A 25591-nucleotide genomic window follows, 5' to 3' on the forward strand; every position below is an offset into this window, starting at 1 on the left:
GGAAAGCTACAGGGGGTGGAGCTCTTGCGCATGTGTTACTGCGCCAAGTAGTCCGACAGAGGTTGGCAAGCTTTCTGACTTCAGATTGCGATAGTAGTATGATCCCTAGTAGTAGCACTGCGTTGCTTTAGGATGTTAAACTTGATCAATCGCTCGGGAAGACTTTGACTATACGGCTGTGTCGATGAGGCTGCATACTAACTCGGCCAAATGTCGGCTCTCATGGATTTGTTAAAGCTTGGGAGAGCTTTCGATGGCACGCATTCGCGGTACCTGCACCTCCACCAAACCATCCCGCCTTCCCTCTAAGAGCAACAACAACATTTAGAATAGCTGTCAACTGGGCTTGTTGGTAAACGTTAATGATGGAAAAAGCGCTACTAAAACGGAGACTTAGCAAGAACACATAAAAAAACAGCAAGAACAAATAAAATTTTCAGTTGCTAGTAGCACTTTGTCCTGTATTCCTTCTAAGTCTCGGTGGTAGTAGCGCTTTTTCCACCATGAACAACAACGCCAATTAAAAAATGAGACATGCGAAAGAAAACCGGCAAACAACTGGTTCTAGTACGAGACCGGTGAGGAAAATCATTCCGAAGCCTATACTGCAAGTGAGACGAGCTGAAGCCTAACCCAGGGCTAACTTCGCATTGGCCACTGCCCAAACAAACAAACCGGTAAACAAACAAAGCCCACCTCGGAGCACGCGCACGCACGACTTCGGCACGACCACAGCGCCCTCATCTCGAAGAAACGCATTCGAGGCGGCGGTTCGTCACGAGAAGACGAGACTCGCCTCTCGTCTTTCATCTACGCTAAATATTTCAAAGAATCGCGCGCGCGAACTACGAAAAAAAAAAAAAAGAAAACGAAAACAACCGCAACTTACAAAAGCGACCGCCAGTTCCCCGAACTGCAACAGCCAACCGACTTCGCTTAGCGTGCAGCAGCTAGAGGGCGCTGCCTTCTCTCATAGCGTTGTTTTCTTCGCCGAGTTCAGCAGCAAGCAGCAAAGGTCAACCGTGAAGCTGGGCACGATGCGAGCGCGCCCGCGCTGGTCGTGCCCGCTTTTTTTCGTGGCATGCGTTGTCCGCAGTTGAGCTCTTCGGCTCATCACGGCGAAACGAAATTGCGAAAAACCAGACGGAGAGAGACGAGGGAATGGTGTATATTTGCAGCAAAAGTGAGAAGGCCGCAGATGCGCCTCTGGAACAGTGAAAGATGAACACAAAGAAACGGGGAAGACGAAAACTAACAAGAAAAAACGAAGAGATAAAAAAGAAGGTTGAAAACTAAAGAGCTATGGTTCGAGGAAAACAAGCATATCGTAACCAGTATATCGTATACTTGTATACTGCAACTCAAGGCGCCTTCTCCTCACAATAACTTACTTCAAACGCCTATAAAAAGCATACACGAAGCTTTTTTTTTTCAGTGAATTGATGCCTTTACCCTTTTTTTTGACAAATGTTTATATACGTTTTGCATACGACGTCTTCGTTAGTCTATGGTATACAATAGAGGTCGAAAGTAGACTTCTTAACGACGTTTACCAGTAGACCAGGTTTAAGCTTCAGATGGTCACAAGGACAAGCCTGTAGCAAAGCTAATCAAGTGGTTCATAAGATGCCTGTGGAGAATCGATAAAGCTGTTGAGCTTGTCGGCTCATCATGGGGTACAAAGACAACCAGACACAGAGGAATAGGGGAGCGGTGTGTATTTGTGCATAAATGGGAAGCCGCAAATGCGCCTCTAAACAGTCAAGAAGAAACAGAAAGAAGTTACGATAATTAGCACTAATAAGGAGAACGACGGAGGACTAAGAAAAGCAAGCAACCTCTTCGGAAGTAAGTGGTCGACGGACTACAGACTTCTTAACGACGTTTACAAACAGACACGGTTTGGAGCTTATGCAACTTGCCGGGGACATATCTGTAGGAACCGCTAAACGCGGCAACCGCGTCCTCAAATTGTGAAAAGTCAAAATGAACTCATGCAACTTGGCAGTATAATGTTCCAACCACATCTTCCATTCTAAGTTAAGCCGACACCGAGTTTAGTCTACGACAAAATTTTTGCTAGGAAGAAAAAACGAATCACTCGAATACGGAACTATGACCATCTGCGGGCGAAGACAATTAGGGCTGCAGAAACGGAGCATCACTGAGAAAAACAAAAACTGAAACGCGAGAAATGAAGAGGGCGATAGCATCAACAAGCTCAGGAACAGAGGAAGGACAAAGAAAGCAAAGCTTGACACTGGTAAAAAAATGCGCACGCATCACGAGCGAACCGATTTACCAGTACCCTAGAAGTCTATCTATCTGTTTTCTTGGCATTTTTGTTTGTTTGTTTGTTTGTTTGTTTGTTTGTTTGTTTGTTTGTTTGTTTGTTTGTTTTTCTCCCACAAATAGCCTTGCAGGTCTCGCTCCCGCAAAACGTGGGAGCGCGAGAATGAACGCACGCGGGGAAACCGAGAAACACCCTGGCGGCGGTAAACGAAGTCCACGCAACGAGAAGGAACCGCGGAGCACAGGGTAATTGCTTCGAGTTTTGCCAGGCTCGCGAAGGCGGCTGTGGTGAATCCGAAGACGATGATGCGGGCCGGTTGTAGACGGAGAGAGAGACCAATTTCCAGGTTCATTTCAACGCCGCGGGTCAGTCGCTGCCGAGTTCCTTTCGCTGCCTTTTAGTTTCCATTCTTTCTCCGTGGGGTCAACAAGGTCACCGCTACGAAACAGCGCAAAAGACACGGACGAGTGAGCAGACGACAGAAGCGCTGCGTATACGTCTGTTCTCGCGTCTTCTGCTTGTATCGTCTGGTTGCATCGTCTGCTTGCATCGTCTGCTTGCATCGTCTGCTTGCATCGTCTGCTTGCATCGTCTGATTGTATAGTCTGATTGTATAGTCTGTTCTCGTAATTACCGTTTTCACGCTTTTCGCGCTGTTTTCAATTGTGGAAGCAGCTATGGTCCAAAGCAACGCCTTATTTCTGTTTGAAGATTCGGGTTCTCGTGCATCCGGCTTCATTTATTGTGTTAGTCACTGCACCTCAGTCACCTCAACAAATGATTGAGGACCTTAACCGAGAAAGTGTAAGAGTAGGGTTGAAGAATAATATCCAGAAAACAATGATAATGTTCAATAGCCTGGCAAGAGAACAACAATACATGATCGCCAGTCAGCATCGTGAGTCAGTGCAGGAGTACGTTTATTTAGGCCTATTTATATAGGTTTAATTACATACAGGGGGCGCTGATGATGCAAAGGAAACTTCAGGAAGAATAAAAAGGAATTTGAGTGCATACGGCAGGCATTAATAAATACCGACTGAGTGCTTACCACTCTTGTTGAAAATAAAAGTGTACAATCATTGCACTCTACCGGTGCTGACATATTGGGCAGATACTTCGAGGTTAACAAATAATCTCAAGAACAAGTTAAGGACCGCACGAAGAGCGATGGAACAAAAAATGTTAGGTGTACGTTAAGAGACAGACAGGAGGAGAGTGGTGTGGATCAGAGAGCCAACAGGGCTAGCCGATATTGTAGTTGCAGATTATGAGAAAAAAAAATGGAGCTTAGCAGGCTATGTAATGCGTAGGGCAGATAACCGGTGGACCATCAGAGTTGCATTTAGGGTGCCAATAGAAGGGAAGCGCAGTCGAGGACGGCAGAAAATTTGGTGAGGTGATGGAATTAGAAAATTTGCAGGCGCAAGTTAAATCAGATAACGCAATACAGGGATAATTGGAGAACGCTGGGAGAGGCCTTCGTCCAGCAGTGTACATCATAATTACGATGATTACGATTACACCTGCACGCCTCGTTTGAGAGATTGGCTATTCGAAAACGCAGCCGTCAATCGGAAACTGCCGCGAAACTGCGGCCACCGAAATAAACAGTTTAGCCAAATGCGAACGTAAACAGAACACCAAGGTTTGAGAGTATACCTTATTGGCACGCAAGTCAACTGCGAACAGTCATTCGCAAAAAAAAAGAACAGGTAAAGTTCATAGTAGGCTTGACTTGGCTCCGCTTGACATTGCAGCCACCCTTTCAATAAGCCTGGGCCTCGTCTAACAGACACACTACAGTTTATAACTGCGCCAGTACTGGTATCCGCACCGTACCGTACCTTAGTAAACGCGCCAATACACCGGCACTGTTATTGTGCGCCTTAACACCTACAAGTTTATACTTTCTTGGTCTCAGATACAAATTACTTTTGTAGCTTATTTGGACAGCGTGGTAGGATGAGGACAAAGAAAGGAAGGAACTGACAAGATATGCGATGTATTCGGAACTGGTAAATTTATTGACATTAACTATATAACGACGCTAACCACTTCTGCAAGAAGCCACCACTTCCGGCGCACTCCTTCGTCAAGCCGTCACGAGTCCAACTGTTCTTATACACAGTTTTTACAGACAGCTCTTCAGCAACAAGAAGAAGAAGAAGAAATAAAAAAAAACAATAAAACATATTTGACATAAACCGGTAGCGCGGAGACGTCCCCAAAGGCCTAACAAGGCGCAACGTTATATACACTATTGAGATTTGGAGAACTCGCCCGCTCCTTACAGGGTCACGACGCGAAAAATCGCGATAAGAGACTGTGTGTGTATGCCGCGCGTATATAGAAGAGGAAAAAGAGGTACCCGAAACAGAGATAAGACATTAGGGGTGACCGAGAGAGAGAGAACGATTCGAAAGAAAGGGCGCAGAGGGCAACGACGGAGTGATAAGAGAGCGAGATTGAGAAACGAGAGAAGAATAAAAAAGAAAAGAAAGAAGAGTGCTCGAGGGTGCGAAGGCAGAAAAAAAAATTCTGCCGGCTTCTGCTGGCTATAGCTGTAGACCGGACAAGAGAACGGACAGCGGATCGGGACGTCGGAATCCGGCGATAAAGGAATGATGAATGCGAATCCCTCAAGAGCGGCGGACCGCGCTTCGATGGCGCATCGGTGGACGCGCGATGCTCTCCTTTCGTACGGAAAAGAGAGAGGGGAGACGTCTAGCGGTGCCTCTCTTTCACCCTCCTCTCTCTCTCTCTCTCTCTCTATATATATATATATATATATATATATATATATATATATAGCACCGCTGATTAATGACAAGCCTGTTTCCGCGCGCTGCGATTTCACCCATGAGAAATTTCGCGCATGTGAAAAGAAGGCTGCCGATCGATTCATTGACTGACGGATTAACACAAGGAAGGTTACCGAATTGAACGGCAAGTTAGTTCCCAGAACATCGAAGGTGTTACGAGAGACGACCACAGCCACTCGGTACACACCCGAGCGAGCTACAAACAAATGCTGTCGCTATGAGATAACAGCGATAGCCGTGTTATGTAGGCTATCGCTGTTATCTCATAGCGAGAGCTCATGTCGCTGATAAGCAGTTCCATCGGCGAGGGTGAAACGAAGTTTCAACGGCTGTTAGGTGATACACGGAGCCATAGCAAATACCAGAACGCCGAATCCACGGAATTCTATGTGTCCCGCGCACGCGATAAACATCGCGAAGTCCACACATGAGGACGTTATATATAGAGCCGTACCCGAAATCACTGTGCGAGATCCCTTATCTCCACACTAACTTGGATCTGTCTTTCTCTCGTATCAGCATTGCGGAATTTCGTCTACCCGGTCTGTCAATACGGCGAGACAAGACGAAGCCGTAAAGTCAGAAAGGCAAACAGAAATAAATGAACAGACATCCAAGATATTTAAGCGCGGCTCACCGACATGTGTTATGTTAATGACGCCATGCAAATTAGCATTTGCGCCGGCGTAGAACAACACAACAAGCGGTGCTTTATTATACCTTTTTCTTTCAGCCATACGAACTGCACTAAGTTGCCTTCGTTTCGAGCAGTTCTTGCTTCACATACGCAATGACCAAATACAAGTACACTTTAAAAAAGAATGAAAAAAAAATGCTTTGATACTTTTGGCACCATGCTTGTTATGAATGATCTCATGTCCGCGACATATCTTCTATGCTATACCCTAGAGAATCAATGGAACCGTAACGAGGACCCCGTACAACCGGTACACCGCACAGCAATTTGTTTAGTTTTAGGACGCAAAGCGTCGCCGAAAGTATTAAAAACACGTGTACTATCAACAACGCCGTATATAGAATACGTAGCTTCTAAATTGGAAAGCAACAACCTCACAAAAATATTTATGTGAGCAGCCCATAGAAACCTTAATACGTTCAACAGCGAAACCTTTAAAGCACCTATACAAAAGCTGAGGACGTGCGGCCTAAGATTATTGTAAGCTATAGTTTGTATACAGCCAGCAACCGGTCTCGAAGTCCACGGTTGCCAACAGACGAACGCAAACAGAATCACAGACGCCTTTTGCCCATATAAGGCCTAGATACATCCTATAGACAGGAGGACAAAGCTAGTAAGAACAAAAAAGTCATTTACAAACCTCATTCAGATATACACCCAAAATCATCTTTTTAGTTGGGGTACCGCTCGAAACGTCGCTCAATACTCTACGAACTAGATTTAAAACACTCCCCACTGCGGAATGAGTCAGAAGAACACATACCTAAAACATGATCGAGAACCAAAACAAAAGAAAAAGAAACAATAATGTCAACGTGCCACGTTAGGGGGCGCAGCTATGGGCGAAAGACTACGAAAGACTAGCGTTGCATGTAGGCGCCCTACGAAAGACGTTCCTTAAACGTTTTTCGCGGGCAATTTCCTTTCAAACAGCCGTTAAAGAACCCACGCGAAGAACACAGGCTGCAATGAAGCAACTCTTCGGGACGTGCTCGAAGAGAAACGGCCGTCGCCGAGCAGTCGCCGCCGTGAGTTGTGAAAAAACCGGAGCTCGATCCTCCTGAACCGAACGCAGCAACCGAGCGAGCCCGACCAGCCAGGGAAGGAGAACGCGTCGTAAGAGAGGAGGCCACAGAAGAGGGAAAGGAGGAAGAGCGAAAAGAAGGAAAGAGGGAGCAACGGGGGCGGGGCTTGATGCGCGCGCGCATGTGCAGTGGGCGTGGCCACAGAGACGGCGAACGCAGCGACGCGTAGCGGGACGCGGGCAAAGTAGGCGTCGCGTTGCCCCCGACAGTGCTGTTGAAGAGGCTCGGTGAAAAAAAATAGAGAGAGAGAGAGAGAGAGACAGAGAGAGAGAGAAAGAAAATGTGGCGAACGAATAAAACGGTAGAGCGTACCAAAATAATAATAATAAATAAATAAATAAAACAGAAACCATCCCTCGGGCCAATATCTATGCCGCAGCACCTTTTCCTGCTTCAGCACTTGCACTTGCTTGCTGTATCTCGTTTTATTTTTCTTGTTTTTATTTTTTCTTTAGCCTGTTCTTTCACCTTCGCTGGCGTAGAACAAAGATTGCGAGCAAGGACAAAATGGATGTACGCTACGAGTTTTCAATTTGCAGGCAGATGCATTGCGCGCTGTCTTCCTCTTTGTTTTCTTTGTTTTCCTTTTTTTTTTCAATTTTTCAGAGACGTTGTTGCGCCCCTTTTACAAGCGTGCGAAATTCCGCCGGCAGATGTAGCAACCCACAGAATTGTGTATGATGGAATACCGCGAATATATGGACACCAGCCGGAAAAAAAGTACCGCGTAAAAGAAACGAAATACATAACTTTCAAGAAATGCGCTCGCAACCAGCGGCACTTGGCATAGCGAACAGTCTATAGCCTCGACGGCAATGAAGATCCTTACCGGAAACAAAATTCGGTTTGGATTTTTTTTTTTTTCAACGCGAGGCAGATAGGCTGCCCCTAATTTTTACTACGCTTTTCATAAAGCTTATCTACCCATCGAGACATCGGCCAGCCTGTCTGATGCACTTTATCTCTGTTTATACAACTTCTATTCGATGTTTGATGTTACCTTGAAACGTGACGGAATATCACCAGTACTTGTAGAACCATCACGGCTGTTACAAAAATAAGTTTGTGTGACCTTTGAAGAAAAAAATTTGTATACCTCCGTGAAGACAAGAAAACAGGTATACGAGCGCCTAATACACAACGTCTTGGATCGACTTCACAAATGTTTTCATTCGTTATGGTATTACTCGCCATTTCGCAGGCCACCTTTGTTAATAATATGTGTCCGTCATCAATCCTGATGACGATCTACTCGAAACACGAGGCGAGCGTGTTTGCTGCAATGCATGTGTAAACCAACAGTCAGCATAATTTATCGTTAACTGTGCTACGCAATACGCACGACAATGCACGGTATGCTACAACAGCTTCATTCGTAGGGCTATACTGCGCCATATGCACGTCACTGTATACGTAATTACGATTACGATGGCCACCGATGTAAACTACGTCACAAATATTTCCGACAGTTTACATCGTTGGTATATATAAATACGTGTCTGTCAACTCTAGATAATGGGATCATTATAAAGCTCTTTCTTTTTTGTTTTAGGCACCCGCTTTGAACGTGAATCACAACTTCGAATGCGAACGTACTTAGAGGTATAGAACCAAGTAAAACAAATCACGTGTTCTTACCGTGCGGAGAAAGTCCCAGGCTGAAGGAGTCCACCGATTTACCTGCAGATAGAAAAGGGAAAAAAAAAAACAGTCAAGTTTGGTCACGTGTCGTCACAGCAAAAAAAAAAAAAAAAAAAGTGTGATACTAGGGACGAAGAAAACAAGAAAACAACAACAATTAATTGGTGGAAGAAGAAAATGTAAATGTCAGTGAATCATACCATCAGTTATCCAGCAGGGTAACTGATCGTATGGGTAACAGAGTGTGGGTAAGCAGGGTAACAGCAGAGCGAAGATATATAACAATCGCCAGTTTTATAAGCATAACATGACTTCTGAAGAGAACGTTCTGGATGTGATGCCTGCATAGTATGTTTTTTTTTCTTTTTATCTTTTATAATTGTATACTTAAGATATTTCATTATTATTACTATTATTTACCACATCCACGCCCTACTTAACGAGACCTCGTTTGGAACATAAACTTGAACGCTGAGAACTTGTCCCTCAAAGTTTGTCAGCAAACCATTCTCTGATATCCTTCCTGTTTAATTTTATCTTTCACTTCCGTCGACAAGACTCAGCTGCTGCATGCAACAGCGTAAAACACATGATAGCCCTTAACGGGTTCTATCTTTCTCTTCAGTACTCAACACTTTTCTTGCACGTCTCCGCAATTGCGACAGTTAAGCTAAGCTCGGGGAACTATAACCACAACTTATCGCATACAGGGCAAAGGCGAGTAGGACGCACTATAGTACGAGTTCCAAAAGCAAAAACTACAAAAGGGGTGAAGAATCAATGACAGTGCGGAGCGGAGCGAAGCACGAAATAATAATAAAAAAGAAAACGTTATATACGGACCACACTCGTATAATATAAGCTCGCGCCAAGAATACGACGAGCAGTCACGCAGCTCACTGAAGCAGCGGGAAACAATCGTTCCCAAAATCTGCATGTAAGAGAACGAGGAGGTTTATATTTATGTCTATGCGCGAGCAGAAGCACGTACACTGCGTCCTGCGAAACGGCCGGCCGGTCGGCGCGACGTCGTTCTGAATATCATTACATTTTCTCACGCGCCTGGGCGGCTTGTTCCTGAACCGACAGCGAAACTCAGCAGTTTTATGCGGTCTATCCTATATATATAGTCGCTATGACAACTCGTGCCGCCCCCATGCTGGGGGAGTCCTAGACTCTCCATGAATACGAGATGAGTCGAGGGAGTCGTCGTCGCACGAGACAACAAACGAACGTTATCGAGCGAGGCTGTATACGTCACGCCTGCACCAAGGGCCCACCTCCTATAACGCTGTGGACACACACACACGTAAAACTCGGGGACGCTATAGCGTTTCCGGTTCAACAAAAACATTTCATAAACCCGATAATGCCCTGTAGATGGCGTTGCGCCGTCTACAAAAGCTTAGAATAACATAGAAGAAAACAGGCTTGGTTGGACATTTCCCCACTGCGTTTTCTTTTAAGGCAGGATAATAATGTAATCATTAGCATTCACCCACCCAACCAATAACTTGCCATCCATTCGTCCATCATCATTATCAAAGTCGGTTCCTGTTTTTACTGAACAGTAGCGAGCAGTACTAGACATATAGACACAGTACTACTGGTTGTTCAGTAAGCCTAGGTACTGGAATCTGGGATGTGCGAGGCGAGACCATTTTGATGGCGAATCACGGGAACGCACACATCCTAATTTCGCTAATCACACTACATTTCCGTCTTTAACAATAACAGAAGCGCCCCCTCCCCCGAAAATAATTTTTTAAATAAAAATAAAAGCGTAGCTTGCAAGAGTTCACAATCAACGAAAGGCATCGGGTAAGAATTGACGACAAGCCAGTCTGGTCGTGGAATACAGAACCACACTATAGATTACAGATATTCTCCGTATCACGCCTTATCTTCATTTTATTTTGTTTGGTTCTTACTTCCATTCACGCCGGTTTTGTCGGCAATGTATAAGATGAACTAACATGAGCGAAAAACAAGCGATGCTAAACCCGAGCACATATATAGGAGGCCCATGCGGCACTTCCGTAATTACCTCGCGCAACTCGCATCCATTATCGTTGTGCGATAAACCAGCGCTAGAGATCTCCGGCCCAGTCGCGGACGGATAAAGCAAGCACGAAGCGCGAACAAACTACAGAGCTTCGACAAGAAGAGTGTGTGTGTGTGTGCCTACAATAAGACAAGAAAACCACGCGCTGCGAGCCGCAAGCATAAAGATATACGAAGCCGAATGCGCGCGCCAAAAAGAGGAAGCAGCAGTCTTCGCGAAAGATAGCCGGGCAACGGGCTGGCAAGCAAAAGGGATCTATGGAGTTGGGTGGAGATGGGGAGGGGGGGAGAAGGTTAGGTATGTGAGCGCGCGCGATCTCATCCATCTTGCTCGGGTTGCTAGACGCCCCAGGCTAGGTCGCCATGGCAACCGCAGACGACCGACGGGTCGTCTTGCACCGACGCGCTTAGAGAGAAACACCAACCGGCAAGGCCCCTGAATACCATAGAGCACACCCGCCTGGCGAAGTAGCAACGAAGCCGCACCGTAAGCGGGTCAAATCGTAGGCCATAACAGTAGCCAATGTAAGGCCAGCGTATTACAAATGTATGGCCAACATTGGTCTTACGTTGGCTACGTGTTTCGCGATGCTAGGTTGCTCAACGCGATCTCCGGAAGTTATGCGCGTCAAATCGTTCGTTTTCCGCTGTCTTGTTTGGTCGTTCTGACCTTATATAACGAGTCTCTTAAGGGGAAGTTTCGATTACATTGATTTGAAATTCTGCAGAAAGTGGAATGCAGGAATGCGTACGGGAAGCCCGCGTGTTTAAGTGTTTGGGAGCGTTTATGAAAGATACACACAAGGTCAAACACTCTGCACTTTCTCTTTCAGATTTCATTCCGCAATCGTTCCGCGCTGAGTGTGTTTATACCAAGCTTTGACTCCCCAAATTCACGCTGAAGCAGAGGCACCAGTGACATCAGCAAGACATCACAAATTCGTTATACGGATTCTTTCTCTGCAAAACAAGCCTACGGAATAAGTTGGGAGGTACAGTTTTGCTTATTTACGATTACAATAGAAACCAATCTACTCTAGAGCAATAAACAATTAATTAGCCTCTTTCTAAAACTGCAAACCACCTATGACGCCATGATGGGTTGGTGCGGGGAATAGAAGGCGGCGGCGCCACCCACCTCGCTCGTAGCCGTATCATCCTTTGAAAGAAAAGTATACTTCACTTGTAATGCCACTCAAAAACTAAGAAGAAACTGTAAATCTGGCTTAACAATACTAATGAGTGTCCTCAAAAACCCGCCTATAGAAGTGCGACTACAGGTAATATTACTGCAAGCCTCCGCCTCTTGTTATTTCGCACGACGACACGCGCATGCGCAAAGGCTAAAGATAAGCATCTATGCGTGCACTGCAGCTACCGCGCACTCGATCACCTAACGTGCCCGAAGGGGAACGCCAGCACTCAACACCGAAACTCTGCGGCACGTAATGTGCGTGGACGCCTCTCTCGAGCCGAACATCACGCGGCTGCAGCATGCAGCATCGCTCCACGAAGGAAGATCACGCGGTGTCTCGCGAGACGCCGCGTGATGATGCGCTGTTCAATAAAAGCTTTCTCTCTCTTTCTCTCCGAGAAAGCTAGGGACCATGAGCGAGGTCGTGCTTTTGCTCCAGAGAACTCTCGAATGTGTCGTGAGCGTTGCAAACATCCCGCCTCACTATTTCTGTGCACTGCGACGTTAAGGCTGCACAGCAAACTTCGTCGAGCATGCATTAACCGGCAGAGGGGAACGGCTATTCTAACTGTCAAAGGAAGCTTGAAGCCATAACAGGAGAGAAAACCTAAATACAGGTGGCGACACCACCGTGAAAATCGCGCACTAGCGGGTGGTGACGTCACGGATTTTGACCAGCGTCTACTCAGGATTGCTGTTGAAGAAAAATCGGTGACGTCACTCTGACGTGCGCGGCGCAATCTTCAAGAACACCATACCTTGTTTTTTCTTATTATGCATAATTAGACTTTTCCCACTAAGTGACTAACGAGTTTTAAACCATATTTTACCAGTATAAACTGATCTAGTGTCGTTCTTCTCAGTATATAGTCCCATTAAGAGTAGTATACAGGGACGGGTGATCAGGCCGAAATTTTGCACATGCATCTTCTATTGGACATAAACTGTCTTTCTAAAGCAAACAAACAAATAAGTACTAATATATATATATATATATATATATAGTGGGAACATGAAGTTTGCAACCCACGTGTAAGTTCACGGTGCATCTAACGAAACAGCAGGCGGACGTACGTGGTCCATACAGACGAATCGCAGTTTATGACGTCACGGTGCACACATATGCGGCAACGCTGCCGTCATTTACTGACCCTAACGGCGTGACGTTTCCTCTGCAGTCATGATCAATACATGCGGCCATCTTTTCAATAGTTACTTGGCAAATATTGTTGAATTCCTCAAATAGCGAAGGGAGAAATGATGAGTACTGCTAGCTGCATGTGGACATGCAGCCTTGCAAAAGAAGAAGGGCTATATCGTAATTTCATTCCTTAATTTAAGGTGCAGAACATGCACAGATTACCGGTGCCAAGGTTTCATTGTCTACCCATGCCATACAGATATCGTGCAGCACAATTGCTATCCGTCAACGTTATTCAGGCTATACTTTAAGAGCACTGCATGCATCTAGAGCGAGGATGGTAATACAGGCGGCATGCGGTAATCGGTCATCGGGCGCGGCGGCCATACGCGCTGCCGAGACGAAGGCAAAGACTATCCCCGCCGCACAAGCGGCGGCGGGGGAGATGGGTCACGACAAGGCGTGATCTCGAGCACTGCTAATGGGTCGTATAGCGGCAAAACTTTCCACGCGACGTGCCGACGACGCCATCAGCATCGCTCGCCGAAGCTACTACACCACCACCATGAACCGGCAAATGTTGAGTAGGAGGGGATGGGGGCGCCAATGTTCGAGACCGAGAACGTTGTACAGCGCGCGCCAAACACAAACACGCGCCGCAGTACACTAGTCCTAAGGCGAGACGCTTGGAGCTGCCTGGAGCCGGCCGCCGGAAAACGCCGCTTCTACGGCAGCACGCACGTCACGTCACGACGCGGCTGCGCCGCCCTATCAACGCGCCGATCTACCGAGGCACGTGACCCTGCGGTCACCGCTTTTTCCGACGACGTTTCGCCACTGCAAGCGGCGGCGCTCATTTTCTTTTCTTTCTTTTTTTTTTTTTTATTCGCATCGCAGGCTTTCTTTGTTCCTCGTTTCCGTTTTGTTTGTTCTTGCCATGCACGTGGCGTCGATAGGTGAGCAGCCAACAACCATTCCCCTTCTCTTCTCGACTTCCTTAGGCGATAGAAGAAAGCGAGAGAGATCGCGCGGATAATGAGAAACTGGGGCACTTTGGGTAGACCAAACTCCCGGGGAGGATGGCGAGTTTAGCGAAGTAGAGAGAGAGAGAGAGTGATTTCCGTCGCGTTATTTGTTCCACGGGGCATTTTAAAGCGTTTAGAAGACCTTGGGAGGAAACGTTCTGTTTGTAGCAGTGGTGAAGCGACAAATTTATGTAGGAGCAGGGGGGGGGGGGGGGGGGGGTCGAGCATTGGGCAGGCCGCATACAACAGAAATTTCGGGGGTGCACGTGCCTGGTGTGCAACCCCCTGGCTGCGCCGATGATTGTAGAAAGAGGTGTGGAACGTACACATATGTGAAGTTTCGGTTTTCGGCGGCGAACGAAAAGCGTCTCAGTGCGTGTCCCGCAGACTCTCCCGCTTTCAATTCTGCAGATCATTTTCGGAGGACTGTGCCTTTCGTGAGAGTACAGTATGGTACTATCGGAGGACTGTGCCTGTCGTGAGAGTATAGTACGTCATTGTCGGAGGACTGTGCCTTTCGTGAAAGTACAGTACGGTACTGTCCGAGGACTGTGCCTGTCGTGAGAGTATTATATGGTACGGTACACTCCTACAGGGAGCGCATCTAACGTGGTATACTAACGAAGAGAGAGGAAAAAAGACGGGTGCTGCGCCATCTTAAAGCACTAAAATCCCTTGTGCAACACTTTAAAATTTTCAACACCCCGCTGTGAGCATGGAAAGTACAACACAGAAGGTCCCGAAGTCGCGCCTCGGCACGCCGCGTAAAACACACGAACACATGCAGCAGTACACTGAAATGAAAGGTACTATAGCCTTTACAGTAACGGGTAGCTCGTGATCTGCTTGTGTTCCAATCTTATTTCAAATCTTTCGCGACGCCTCCCCGAAGCTTATTCGCTAGACAGGTGGCGCTTCGTTTCAGTCTTCGACGAGCGAGACGAGTGTCTGCGACCAGACCTCGTTCGCTCGCAACACTGCCGCACCGCGCACACCAGCCTATCTTCGATATTATCGTCCGCTGACGGCACATACTGACCCGAGGGCCCGAATTCACAATCACAACACGCACTTGCCCCCTCGTACGACCAATTTCGCCCTCGCGCGCGCAATTACAAATCCTTCGAGCGAGGCCCCGCATGTCAATTCGTTGCATTGCACGTACGCACGCACTCGCACAAATACGGGGATATACCCACGATGCCGTCGACCGCCGCTGCATGTCCCATGGTACTAGGTTGCCTCGATGCGGCGGGCGAGGAGGACATCGAGGCACCCTACATAGTATTAGTGTTCCTGTATATATGCTGGAGCATATACAGGGACACTACATAGTACAAGCGCAGTACATGCCCCTCCTCTGGTGCAAGCCGGCGACGTTGGCAGGAAAGGGGGGAAGAACGCCGTGGTCACCGTGCGAGCACCAACAGACCAGCGGAGGAGGGTGTGCTAACGCGCGCTCGGCGTGCCGTGTGTTCTGTGTTATGTGACCTGCGTGCGAGCCGAGGAGCGTTGCGGTGAGGAGGCCACGTCGAGGTAGCGACCCGGTCGGTCGGTCTCGCCTTGGGGCTGTCGGAACCTCCTCCTAGGGCGCGACGCGGTTGTGCGTTTGGTCGGGAGCCGATAAGGACGGGAGGGGGGGGGTGCTTCGTATAAGCCGAGGGAGCGGGCGAGCGCGCGCGCGCGCGGCAGGTCGACGCTCTTATCAGTCGGAACACGGCGCGCTCTTGTTGCTCGCCGCTGCCGACACACACCGGCGTGGCTTCTTCGCTCTTTCTCTTCTCGACGACTCGCGCCCTCGAGAGAGCAAGCGAGCGAGCGAGCGCGAACGAGAAAAACGCAACCGAGCTGCTTGATGCTGCAGGTTCTCTTGCTCGACGCGCAGGCAGCCGGGGTGTGTTTGCATGTGCGCGTGTTTGTGTTTGCGTGTGTGTTTAATGAAGGGCGCTCGTGCAAAGAACTTATCCATGTTCGCAGCAACGTAATACAGTAACGATTCAAAATCGAACTGCAACCATATTTTTTTTCACGTTACTACTCGCTTTGCTTGAACGAACACTTTTCTCGGACGAAAAACTTCTACAACGGTATAAGCGACGCACTTTCAGGGCAGGCCTGTGCTCCTTTCTCGTGCCTCAACGACCCTTCCACCTCCATCCCCGCCTCCCTTAGCCCTCACTCTGCGACCTTCGAGCCTCCTGGTTAGTTCAGATGGTATGAGCGATCGCCCGGAAAGGCGTTGGTCTCGGGTTCGAATCGCTGACTAGGACAAATCTTCCACTGCGAATCTTCCTTTCTAAAAAAAAAAAAACCGTACCGGTTTTCCTTTTTAGCTTCTTGCTATACAACTCGGGTGGATGATAATTTTCTCTTTCACAACAGAGGCCGAGCATGAATCAGCACGAAACCCCACGGTCTGACGCAAACATCAACTCCTACTTCAAGCTCGCTTCAAGCCGCTCGCTTGTCCCCTTAGGATTCTCTTCGAGGGCCTCCACTAAGAATCTCCTCAGCTCAACATTCACGGATCGGCGACAGCCTCAAACGCGGCCGTTCCAGGCGCTGTCACAAATCAACCGCTGCGAGCAAAAACAATAACGAAAAGAACAACAAAAAGAAAAGGTGAGCACGCAAGTTGCCTTCGCATGCTTCTCTTCGCCAACTCTTCCTTCACGAAAGCGAAGAAGTCTGATCGCGAAATCGTAAAATCAATAAAAAGGAAAGCCAGAATAACACAAAGCAAGAAAAAGAAATAATAAAAGCGGCCTCAGCGCCTACCCTTGTCTCCCTGCGCGCCGAAACATCAAAGGAAGCAGTGAGGGTCAGGAGACGAGAGGAGAGAGAAATAAAAGAGTGAGAATGAGTGACAGCCGGTCAGAGGAGGAGGAGAGGAGCGGACCTGCGTCAGGACTCGCGAAATTACACGGAGACCCAGCGAGTCTGGCGCATGTAAATGACGACGCACGGGGCCGGCTCGACCTGCTGCCGCAATGGTTTTTTTTTTTTCTCTCTCTCTCCCTGCGCGGACGGACTGAAGGCGTGCGAGCCATTGCGAGCCGCAGCAGCCTGAGCGACGCACGCCGAGTCCCAGTCGCCACCATGCAACAACGCCGCTGCTGTGGGCAGGGCCCGACACGGCATTAGTATTCGGAGCGGCGCGGTCGGGGCGGTGCTTTTCAAGACCAGTTGTCGTCCTTCGCCGACGAATGCGATGACACAAGAGGGTGGAAAAGACGAAGAGAAGTGGACGGCGTCAAGAAGTGGCGGTAGAGACGAACAAGAGAGACGGGAGAATTAGACGCAAGAGTTGATAATAGTATAATACAGTATAGTAGTAGACGATGTCGAAGATGAAGTATTAGTAGCTAGTAGAAGTAGTAGAAGTGGTACGAGTAGTAAATAATATGAAGCGCTAGTAAAGTGGCAGTAGTTCGATGGGGGCGAAATGCAAGAACGTCCGTGTCCCGTGCATTTTGGGGCACGTTAAAGATCCCCTTGGTGGTCAGAAAATTAATCCGGAGACTACGGCGTGCACCTCATAACCAAATCGTGGCTTTGGCACGCAAAACCCCAAATTCAATTTAAATTCGAAATGCAGTAGCAAGGAAGACGTAGAGGAGGATAAAGAACGAGTAGTAGTATAGTAGTTACAGTAGCAGTAGTACAAGTAATACAGAAGTTGACAGCATAAGTAGTAAACAAAAAGACATAGAAGATGAACTATAGCAGCAGTAGTAAAAAAAACGTAGATGACAAACAAGTTAAACTTAGTGGTAGTAAGGAAGACGTTGAAAATTAAGAACTAATAGTAGGAGTATATACTTTTACTGGAAGAGGCGTCAGCTACAGCAGTACTAGTTAGTATTAGTAGCAGCAGCAGCAGCAGCAACAGTAGTAGTAGCAGTAGTAGTAGTAGTAGTAGTAGTAGTAGTAGTAGTAGTAGTATTAGTAGTAGTAGTAGTAGTATAGTGTAGGTATGTAACCCTGGCAGAACTCTTTTTCGCGCTGCCCTTTGTTGTGTAGTTTATCTATCTATCTATCTATCTATCTATCTATCTATCTATCTATCTATCTATCTATCATCTCTATGCGTTTCGCGTGTAGCTGGTTAATTTCACCGTTTCGCGTGCCACAGGGGGGACACGTTTATCTGTTCGGGAAGCACACGTGACAGGTTCGCGCGGGACCCTGCCGCACGTCGACTATTGTGACGCAGCGTGTACACGCACGTCACGCGCCGCTGTCGCTCGCTCAGCGACGGGCACGTCAATGCGCCGCATAGTGAATGCCGCGAGGTAAATTAGAGCCAAGCCTGCTGGGTGCGTGTTCTCTGCATACGCCTGTAACCATGGCAACCCTTGGGTCGACGAGAACAAGACGAGACGCGACACGTTTTATGGAGGACTGCTTTTTTAGTCGCGTTCAATATACAAGAGTGTGTGAAGGTGTCAAGGAACGTGTAGAATACGCGGTCCGGGTCGCGAATGTGGTCAAAGGAATCAGTGCACTCTAGAAAGTATGAGAATATTCTACAGAATGTTGTCGATTTCAGCCATATCCTCGCCCACGCTCTGATTGGCTGAGAGAAAGGTGTTGCGTCACTTCCCTCGGAATGGTAAGGGGGAAAGAAAATGCGCGCGTAAGAGAATGAGACAATTAATATTGCTGACGTCAGCAGTGTCCACAGAAGCGCGCACGAATCACCGGGTGATCATATAATGCAGACAGATAACCTGTACGGTAGAACGCGCAATTCGGTCACACCAGGATTACTTGAAGACGCGCAATTTATTTGCACGATAAATCGCAGTGTGATGTTGCTAATTAACGAAGTCTGTAACTGATCAACTTCTATTCATTCAGTTTGGAGCCTATGTCCAAATTATGCAATTGAAGCCATGCAGTGATGAAGGCGCACTTATGTATGCCAGAAATACCGGACTTCACTACCAGTTCCGAGAAACACGCCCTCATCAAAATCTGCGGCGACATGTTCTGGTGTTACATTTAACACTTATCGGCGCTGTGGAAAAGTTACTGAAAGGTGTTGCGGCGCTGCCGTTGGCGCGCGAAATTCAAAAGAGGCAAACTTTGCGGCCTTCGTTTAGACGGCTTGTAATCAACCCTTTTTCCACCAAATAAACGAAAATACATAGTCTTCAGTAAACACTGTACGACTATAAAGTGATTCGGCGTAACTCATTAGTGTCCTTTCAACTGCGACATCATCGCAAGAAGCCTATTTATTGCTCTCTCGCGTGCTCTAGCATATTTATACGTGTATACAATGTATCACTGTCCATGACAGTCGACGACGTTAAGCATGTTCGCCTGGCACTAGGCCACAAAACAATGCTCCCCGCCGCAGGAACGCAAAAAAAAAAGCCATCTCGCCGACGTGCCAAGCCGGCGCGGCGAAGTGCATACATGCATACCGCCTCAGCAAAAGGGACAAACAACCAATCCGTAATACATACATCTATATTAATAAAAGAAACCGAGAGTGGTTAACTCACTCGCGAAAATTGCGGCGACGATTAGCAGCATGCATTCTCTTCTCGGGCGCCAGCTACGCGTCTCTCTTTCATTACCAACTTTCTCAACAGGCAAAAAAAATCCGGGCAAAGACCAGAGGCTCTCGAATATGTAGTAATGGCGTCGCCCCCCCCCCCCCCCCCCTTTTGACTTTCGACCGAACCGTTTCGGTCCCGGCTCCATCTCTCTCTCTCTCTCTCAGTTCTCGTCGAAGAGATAGCTCTCGTGTCTGCCACCTCACTCCTCTTATACAATATTCCTTCCAACTCACGCTCTGGCCTACGCAGTGACGAACCATCCACCACTACCACGGCCACCACAGCAGACGAGCGCACATAATTGACTGTGATGCCGAGAAGTGGCCCGCCCGGTCGCCCTGCAGACGTCGTCTCGCAAGCGCGCTTCTTGCAAAAGCCGTCTCTCCTCACCGCCTTTCCAAGCCTTCTTTAATGCCAAAAGCATGGCAAAAAGCAAGCACACAAGCAAAATAAAACTTCCCAGTCAGCCAGTCAGCAAAAAAGAAAGAAAGAAACAGTTTGACCTCGCGAAGCGCCACCTTAATACGAATACTCCACGACGGTTGCCCTCTTCGCCATTTTGTTTCCTCCAGCCGACTGCTCAGAGAAGGCCGGCCTGGAACGATGAGGTGAGAGGGGTAAGGCAGAAAGGGGAGAGAGAGGGCAACCTCATCATCAGCGCCCGCCGCCGCGGCTTTCTCAAAACCATCTTGAACGTGCCCTGCCCCTTCCCGCAAGTAGTCAGTGGCCCGTCTTTCTCATTTCGCTCTGCCACCCCCTCGAATGCCGACGCTGCTGCGACTAGGGTTGTTCGAAAAGCCACGCAGCGTTTAACCCCCTCTTCCTCGATCCTTATATGCCCGGCTCTCAACGTCGAAAAAAAAAAAAAATGTCATAACACGAGCTCGAGGAAGGGATCGCCGTACCACTACTACTCCGGCAGCCACCGACGAAAGAGGCAGAATTAGCGCGACGAGAGTCAAAACGCTTTTGCCGAGGAGAAATAAAGAGGCGCAGCTCTTCAACGGAGCGCGCCCCACCCAGCTAGCTCTCTCTTCGTTTTCGAGGGAGGCGTCGATCTCAACAAGCGAAGCGAGCGAGAGAAAGCGAAACGAGCGACGCGACGCGGAGGAGAGGGGAAAGTAATTCCCGGGGGATCAGCCGCTTGTCCGTCCGTCCGTCCGTCCGTCCATCCATCGGAACCCGGGAGGGTAGAGAGAAGATGCCCCCGCGAGACAAAACCAGTCACGTCAGCAGTGCTGGTGTTTCTCTTCTCCAACGCTTGCGTTTCTTTGTATCTACTCAATTTTCTGTATTTCGCTTTTTTTTTTTTTTTTGCAACGGCGCATGCGCGCGTCTTCGGCTCGAGGAGCCGGCAGTCAGCGCGCGCTTTTTTTTTAAGAGGACTTAATGACCGGCCCATTACTGGCGGCCCGCGCGCAACGAAGGGAAGCAACCCTGGGCGGCGGCGATGCTTCTTGGCCCGCAAGTGTAGGCGAAGGAAAGGGAAGGTAAGAGGACCATGCCGGCAATCATAACACCCCGCTTCGTCGTCGGGGCGGACGACGGGCTGAGGCGAGCTCAATTGCGAGCGACGAGCTTGCTTGCTTGCGCAAAGCCGAAATTCCTATCTGTGAGCGGCTCAGAGCGACGCAGCTTTCTTCCGCCCGTGGCCGCGGCTACAAGGAGTCAACGGACATCACCTCGCCCATCCACTGTATACATGCCGCTGTAAATAATATAAGGCGATTCGGACAAGCAAGCCAACTCGAAGAAACCGTAAGTCGGTGCTCGAACAGATGGACGGTTCTGGTGCACGTATACCGAGTAGGCAGATTTGAAAGGGAACGATAGAACTGGCTGCCGAAACAGGCTGGTCGTTCTTGAGATTACCGAGGTATCAGCAGGTGTAGCTTGACAGTGGCAGTGCGGTCAACACTAATATTCCTACCTTCCTTCCTTTCAAGTTGAAGTCAAACAACCAATTACTACTGCTACTACTACTAGTACTATTACTACTACTACTGCTACCTAAGCTACTACCGTACTACTAAGCCGCGAGGGCCTCTGATGAAAGCTGGAACAGGGCTGTTCTTTTCCCCCACTGTTTCGGTGGTGTGCCCTGCAGCTGTTTTCCTGTATGGTCACGTCGGAGGCTGTCGAACTGCCGACCTTCGCTTGTGCATGCCGCATGAAAACAGAAGGAGAGCAGATGAGACGCAGAAGAAAAACAAAACAGAGGCGTCGAGAAAGGAGGCTCACGAATAAGAAGGAGGAGGAGAAGGAAGTTGCGCTGATCAAGAAAAGATAGAAATGACGATACCACTCGAGAAGGGACCCGCGAAACACAAACCAGACGCCACGCTCCGGGCAACCAGCACCTCCCGCCACCCTCACGAGACGACGGGAAAGAAAGAAATGAAAGAAGAAAAGAAAGAAGAAATGAGAGAGAAAAGAAAACAACGCGGCTTTCGGCGAGGCTCGAGACGGGACGCAAACACTAACGGCGCGCAGAAGGGCAAGCAAGGCAGCTGCACACTCATCCCGACCGTGCTACGCATTGTGAGGTCGCGCGCCTGGCCAAAGAACGATGAAAACAAAACACACACAAAAACGACGGAACAGTAAAATGACCAATCAAAACAGAAACAAAAAGAAAGACAGGCCAAACAGCAATGAAAGCAAAAATATTAATGCCCCCCCCCCCCCAAGCAGACGACTCCGTGATCGTCTGCTAGCGTTATGCCAGAAGTGCAGCAGACGACCCCCGCACTTCTGGCAGGGCGATAGTCGTCTGCTCATCGCGTCCTTCATACCAGAAACCGAGAAAAGCGTCTTAAGTGAACCAAAACTGTAAGGAAAGCAAGAATACATAATGCGACAACCATGCACCCCCCCCCCCCCCCCCCCACACACACACACACACACGCATACCAGAAGGCTCCGCATGATCGTCTGCTAGTGTTGTGCCAGAAGTGCAGCAGACGACCCCCGCACTTCTGGCAGGGCGCTAGCCGTCTGCTAGTGACGAGATTCGTTGTTTTTGAATAGGTTGCTTTTCAACTAACTTCATACGCTTCCCTTCGCATCAACGGTATATATATGGTGGTGGCGGCGGCGTTGTTGTCGCCGCTGCTGCTGATGCCAGTGCCGCTTTTGTTTTTCAATAGACCCGCAGGCCAGCGCCCTTCTCGAAAGCCTGTTTCCTCCCTCCTCGAGGTTTCTGTTCTGGACAGCGTCGCGGCTTCCATAGCGTCAGCCAGAATGGCTCTCAATTCCCTCCCCTCAAATGCCGCCTGTGCCACACCTACGTCTGTAGCTGTTTGTTCCTCGCCGCTTTTATAAATTTCTTATTGGGCTATGTGCGCCATTTATCACCTAACAATGTTCTGTTAGGCAAACGACGAAGGCGAAAGTCTTTGCCTTCAATGCCGTCACCGTTAGCTTCTATGTCCTTCTTTCATGGTGAGCGTAGTATTGCTCTGGAAACCAACAAAATATAATTCGCATTGTTCGATCCCGTTTCGGTAACGAACATCGGCATGCAGATTTCATCCGGCGCCTTTCTTTAAGCGTTAGCTCTAGCCAATACTGATATTGATATTTCCTTAGAGGTACCGATGCTGCCCACCGCTAATTTCGATGGCCGCGCGTAAACACACTAGACACACAACTTCACTAGTATTAACTAATATACAACTTAACTGATATTCATATGTTAAACAACTGTTGTTTTCCACACCTTATGCAATACCACCGAGTAGGATCTTTAAATAAATAAAGAGAAAGTAAAAAAAAAAGAAACGGGTGCCTGTGTGTGCCTCTATACATGTGTGTGTGTGTGTTTGTCACACAAACAAACACACACAAAACACAAGCAAAAGACGGGCATGTGTCCTTCACATTCTACTGAGATTGTGTCGCCTAATGTTTCATTCTTATCGCCATCTGTGTGGCCAATGCCTTTATGGGTAACAGCCACGTTTCGAGGCCTCAACAACAACAACAACGCTATAACTGCAAGGCTATTATACAAGAGGTGAGGTTGGTCGCGCATTTAGACGGCGGCCAAAGACAATATTGCCACCGCTGGCTGTGAGTAAAGTGCAATAAGAGAAAACATAGCAACGAAAGAAAGAAAGAAAGGCAATCCCCTGCTCAAACAACCGGCCACGTATATATAAATATATCTCCGGGAAGACAACGAGCCGGGAAGTATTAGTATACAGAGAACGGGAGGAGGCATCGAACGGGGCAGACACGGCTGTAAGCGGAAAAGGGGGGAGGCGGCGTGAGGGGGGCTTACCGCGGGTGACATTGACAAATTACCCCCGGATTTGGCTGTATTAACCATCGGCTCCTCCACGGCCGGCGGGGGAAAACGTTCTTCATGCAAGATAGGAGAAGGAGAGAGCGACCAGTAGGGAAGGAGGGGAGGAAATAAGATGCCGCGAAGGAGACGGGGAACCGCCGGCTCTTGGACGAGACTGAGCCATGGGGAGAATTGGGGAGCGATGGGGAGAGAATGCGCGGGCGAGCGGGAAGTGACCGATCTTTCTTCCTCTCTCGGGTTTCTTGTTGGAAGCGCGTTTCGGCTCGACTGTGCTGGGTTCTCGTGCGTAAAGCCCCATGGAACGTACACACGCCGACGTACAACCGAAGACCATATGAAACGATAATGCGAAGCTTCTGAGGGTCAATGCATGCAGAGTTTTGCAGTGTTTCAGTGAGCCACAGTGAAGAGTCTCGAATCGCTTTGGCCTCATTTCAAATACGGTTTTTCGCTCCCGTTCGCCTTAAATGCTATAAGCTAGCAGCATAAGAAGTGTGGCCAGTTTTGCTCCAATGCTGGGCCATATTGGCAACTACCAACGTACAACGTTGGTCATAGATTGGACATGCATTGGCTCGTTTATACCAACATGGGCAACGATCCACACTGTCACGCAGAAACGCCTTGACCCAGAACGAGGCAGACGCATGCAGGCGTATACTTAGTTTTGTTCATTACGGTCTATTGCTGAAGATAGCAGTCCATGAGCATGCTCTTTACTTCTCTCTGAAGTCACTAAAAAAAGAGTCGCTAATTTTACGCCTCATAGCTTAGGAAAAAAGCTATAGTGCGACCAGTTACTACAGCCACTGATTCAGTACATGCTCAATTCGACCAAAAGAACCGCACCGCAACTGGCCTCGTTGCCACACCACGCTCCGAAACACAGTATCCGACAGACGCCAACATTTGAAAATAGTCTTGCCTCCTCCGTGACGTCAAGGAGATTAGCGAACGTTATTGGCTAGCGCATCTACATAGATTCTCTCCTAGTAAAACACGGTGTATTTGTGACTGCATATTTCGGTTGTCATCGACACATATTGAGCAAGCGTGAATCGTGTACCGGTACTGAGCGATCAGCCTCATACAACGCGGAATGTTACGGCCAGTATCAAAGCAGCGGAGGAACGACGATCCGTAAGAAGAATGACTTTATACAGGAGGCGAGAGAAAGAAAGACAATTTCACGATAAGTGAAACAAAATGGAGCAATAGATAGCGGACAGCAAAAATAAAAGGGTCCGCGGTGATAAGAAGACAGCGGGAAAGGGCGAGAGGACGAAGCAGTCGGGAGAGGAGGGCGAAACGGTACGGATGAGGAATTACGCCGACCATCTTGGGGATGGATTTGGCGCGAGGATTTGGGGCCGACACGTCGGGAAAGTGAGCACGCACGCGCGGTCGGGATTGGAATTCCCCAAAGTCCCCAAACCCCCCCCTCCCAGCGTATTCCGTCCCTATACTTCTTCGTACGACCCCCTTTTTCCCAGCCCTCACCCTGCTCCGAACGTATCGCGCAAAGCCCGAGGCCGATCAAGCGAAAAGCGGTCGTTTCCCTTCGAACAACTGTGTACAAGACCGCGAGGATTTCTGAGACCCATGTTCGTTTTTTTTCCCCTCTGGGCGCTTGGGAACGCGATGCTGGTGGACGGGGAAAAGTCGATCGTTGCTACGACGTGGCTTCTGTGCCGTGCGGTATCGATCAATTGATTATTTGATTGATTGATTGATGAT

General features: G+C 48.5%; 1 protein-coding gene across 3 annotated transcripts in view; it reads right to left on the minus strand.

Moving 5' to 3' along the window:
- LOC119457830 (homeobox protein Meis1) overlaps positions 1–25591 on the minus strand; it is a 343572-nt gene that overhangs the window by 113318 nt on the left and 204663 nt on the right. For all 3 annotated transcript variants that reach the window (XM_037719582.2, XM_037719581.2, XM_037719584.2), the window contains one exon: positions 8542–8583. In XM_037719582.2, coding sequence (XP_037575510.1) covers positions 8542–8583 — 42 coding nt within the window. The remainder of the gene's footprint in view (positions 1–8541; positions 8584–25591) is intronic.

The sequence above is a fragment of the Dermacentor silvarum genome, chromosome 7 (genome assembly GCF_013339745.2).
Source record: "Dermacentor silvarum isolate Dsil-2018 chromosome 7, BIME_Dsil_1.4, whole genome shotgun sequence".
Classification (NCBI taxonomy): Eukaryota; Metazoa; Arthropoda; class Arachnida; order Ixodida; family Ixodidae; genus Dermacentor; species Dermacentor silvarum.